General features: G+C 34.5%; 1 protein-coding gene and 1 long non-coding RNA gene across 2 annotated transcripts in view; one reads left to right on the forward strand and one right to left on the reverse strand.

Annotated features, from left to right (window-relative positions):
- LOC110273148 (uncharacterized) overlaps positions 1–1,208 on the forward strand; it is a 16,992-nt gene extending 15,784 nt beyond the window's left edge. Inside the window, exon 4 of the long non-coding RNA XR_002364588.2 lies at positions 1,031–1,208. This is a non-coding gene — a long non-coding RNA (uncharacterized LOC110273148). The remainder of the gene's footprint in view (positions 1–1,030) is intronic.
- A 1,673-nt stretch (positions 1,209–2,881) lies between these two features.
- Positions 2,882–4,038, reverse strand: part of LOC107493445 (uncharacterized) — a 2,044-nt gene continuing 887 nt past the window's right edge. Inside the window, exon 2 of the mRNA XM_016114544.3 lies at positions 2,882–3,966. Within this exon, the coding sequence (XP_015970030.1) occupies positions 3,406–3,966 (561 nt within the window). The 3' untranslated portion in view covers positions 2,882–3,405. The remainder of the gene's footprint in view (positions 3,967–4,038) is intronic.

Raw genomic sequence — 4,038 nt, forward strand, 5'->3', positions numbered from 1 at the left:
TATTTCCCCGTGAGGAATGAAAGTAGCCACAGTTGATGGTGAACCCCTATACAAAGCTTGCCATGGAAAGGAGTAAGAAGGATTGAGTAGAAGCAGTAGGAGGGCAGGCGTCCGAGAGCTCTACAGCATCTCCATCCGCTTATCTGAAATTCCCACCAATGAATCTGCATAAGTGTTCTATCCCTTTTATTGTTTATTTCTATTTTCGAAAACCCATAAACTATTTTAATCTGCCTGACTGAGATTTACAAGGTGACCATAGCTTGCTTCATACCAACAATCTCTGTGGATTCGACCCTTACTCACGTAAGGTTTATTACTTGGACGACCCAGTACACTTGCTGGTTAGTTGAACGGAGTTGTGTCCACTCATGCCAATTTCTTAAATTCCATAATTTTACAATGATACCAAAAGGCACAAAATAGGGATCACAATTTCGTCCACCAACGTGTCGGGTTGGCTATATAACCGACAGATGATATCATCAGCCACTAGGACAGGCATGCATCATACGCATCTATATGACATTGTTTGGGTGTGCATATTGTACTTGGTTTGCCTATGTGATTACTTGTGATTACTTGCTACTTGTTCTACTTGCTGTAACTGTTTGTTTGTGCTTGAAATTCTTATCTGTGTTTGCATCTGGGACTCTGTTGGACTGTGGTGATTGGTTGATGGTTGGATTGTTTGGGCCTAGGGCCGTGGATGGAATGAGATGAACCGATGGTTGATTTTGATTTTGTATTTCTGGTTTGGAATAAATATGAAAGACTATTTTGTTTCAGCATAGATAAACCGTGTTGAAAGGCTTTTGAATTGTTGAGAATTGAATGGTTCCTCTTTCAGAAAAGATTTCCGACTTTACTTTTATTGAAAACCATTGTTTTTGAAAAGAGGCGTAAGACGGTTATTAATCACTGGTACGGTTTATCTTCACGTATCCTATTACAGTAATTCCCAAAAACCCTCTACTGAGAACCCTTTCGAGGATGATGTTCTCATCCCCCTACATTTTTCCCCTTTCAGGATATGGGCGCAGAAGTCACGAAGAGTTATCTAGTTGTTGTTGAGATGTTCTGTGTTGTTTTAGTTATGGTTTATTATACCCTCGCCTTTATCTTGAGATTTTCTGTAAGAGGGATATGAATTGTATTGGATACTGCTTGTGATATTATTTATAAATATATGTATCTATATGCATGTATCCTTTATGAGTTTTTGCAAGTTATATGGTATCTATGGATGTACGTTGTCGAACGAAAGTATTTTTGGGAGCGGTATTGCGGTTTAAAGTTTTAAACAGACTCATATTTTAGTATTAAATAGTATAAGTGTCGTCGTAATGTCCGAGCTATCAGAGTTCCGCAGCCGGAAGCGTGAGCTTGGTAGTTAGGGTGTTACAAAATTCCATGACAATCTCGGCGCCAATTTTTTTTGTTTTTCCTCCAATTATTACTGGCGAATTTACTGTCGGAATATCAAATCAAACGATAATCTTTTTATCCGATGAATTTATTACCATATCTGCCGGTAAACCCATCACTAACATCTACTGCTAAATTTAACGATATATCTAACGATATTCAGTGTTTTTTTTGTAGTACTCCAAAACATTCCTAATCTTCCAACTAAATTTCTTCATTTTTAATGTTTTGGAAGCCCTAAAATTAGATCCATATTAGGACAGTAAAGAATTCTTTTTCTTCAATATGATATATCATCCCTTGATCTTTTCAGACTCAATAAAATTTTTTAAAAGTCAAGGGGTACCTTTTCAATGCTTTTTATTTTTTGTGTCGGAGTGCAGTTAGTGTTTTCTAATAATATGGATAGTTTGCATATTTTTTTGGTATGGACACAACAAATTTAATTCTCAGATTTGTGGTTTTTATTTATTTTTTTAAAAAAATTACAAATTTAAAGGTTAAATTTGTGCTTTAATATTAAAATTTTTTTTAAACAAATAAATCGGACAATTGGAATTTTTGAATTTTTTTTACCCAAAATTCACTTTCAGTGTTTTACCACTATCCAAAATCGACAAATTTTTTCTCTATACAAAATTTGACCCTCAATTTTTTGTTTTTGTAATTTTTTTTTCCATCCAAATCTGAGCCTCTAATTTATAATTTTTAGTTAAAAAAAAATTATCTTCATATCGTAAAAAATACACCAACTTTTTATAACTATGTATAATACATTTCTTCGATGCATTACCAAACAAATTAGTCCCTTTTCAATCCGCATAGCATCTATCTCCTTATAAAAAAAAATTGAAAGATCTTACCTCCATGTGACCAATCACCTTCAATCCTTCTAGTTAACGCCTGATAGAGTGCATGGTTGCCTTCATTGTTTTATAGAGAATATTGGTTTTTATCAATTAATTTTAATATTAATAATAAATAAAAAATTTTAAAATTATTTTATTAATTTTTTTAATTTTATTAAATTTATAATTAGATTTATATATAGGTGTACTATTTTCAGATGTGAAGTTATGGCGTATAAGACAAAAATGTGGGATAGATTTTTCTGAGTCAAAGGTAGAACAACTCGAATTATGCGAGTTCTTTGGAAATGAAATTTTGCTTCACAAATCGCAAGGTTTGATTTGCAGCTGATAGAATTTGAAATCTGAAACACGCAATTTGGACCCTTTATTTTGTTTGTTCTGGCTAAATTTGTTGAGCAAAATGCAACTCGGACCCCGTTTTCAGAAACACAACTCGCAGGATTCAAATTCTAGTTCCTCTGATTCCACAACGAAGTGAAGTACCTCTCCTCTTCGTATGCGAGTCCAACACCTCCTTTCCTTTCATATTTCAAATTAAAAATCGCATGTGGTGGTTGAATTGTTAAAAAAATTAAATAAAATAAGAAAAATCCATAAAAATGAGAAAAGCAAAAAAGAGGATTCCAGTGTTCCACATTGATAGATGTAAACAAAAAGGAATGGAACAGTGTGAATGGAGATGCCCTTGATTAATTGCTTGAAGGGCCCCCACTTGTCAGACACATCACATCACAGAAGGCCCCTCCTCTCTTTCCTGGCCTGCTTATCCCAATTTACCCAACTTGGTATTAATTCCTCACCACTAACAAAATTCTTCTTCATCCCCTCCAATTATTAACAATAACTTTCCTAGCATATCAGCCATGCCCCCCTTTTTATTAGCTTCTAGACAAAATTAATTAAATAATAATAATACTAACAATAATAATTTACATCTTATTTATTGGCTCAAGATTTATTTTGGCTACCTCTCTTTATTATATGCAAATTTTTTAACATACAATTATGTGCTTATTATTATGATGATGATGAAGATGATATGAGTCGTGACGTGCACATTAATGTGATTGCGGGGTAGTGTTTGTGTTTGGTTTTCTTGTGAACACTATTGGTGGATTTCTGAGGCCACAGTCCTAGCCCAAAACCGAAGGTGTTTCTTCATGTTGGAAGCTGAACATGCCTTTGGGACTTTCAGACTTAGTAGCGGTGAATCGGGTCTCTTTATTAGCCATGCTTCTGATAGATATGGCCTCATGATAACTCTCTTTTCCTCCTCATCACTCTCTTGTTTCTCTCCATTTTCTACTTCTTCTTTTATTAGTTGCCGTTGTGTGTGCCGTTTAACTTCAACATTCTGATTTTGCAATAAACCAAGTCTTTGCAATCCTGGTACAATGCTCATCATCCATGGGCTTAGAGTTTCCTTCTTGAATATGAACCCAAGATCCATAAAACCCTTCACCTCATCCAGTTCTAGTTCTCTTAATGTCTTGCAACTCATCGATTTCTCAAGTTTATTACTTTCACTAGAAGTAGTAGCATGGTTTCTGAATCTTCTGTGACGGTGTTGAGAGGACGGTGATGATGAATGTGAACGAATTCTATTAGCCAAAACCTTCACTCTTGCGGACCTTTCTTTCTTGTTTTTGTTGATTGTTGAACCACCCTTGTGCATTCAAACAAAAAGAATAACATAAAGAAGAAGAAGAGACAAAAAATATATATTAGTTGGTTTTAA

The sequence above is a fragment of the Arachis duranensis genome, chromosome 6, assembly GCF_000817695.3.
Source record: "Arachis duranensis cultivar V14167 chromosome 6, aradu.V14167.gnm2.J7QH, whole genome shotgun sequence".
NCBI classification, from domain to species: domain Eukaryota; kingdom Viridiplantae; phylum Streptophyta; class Magnoliopsida; order Fabales; family Fabaceae; genus Arachis; species Arachis duranensis.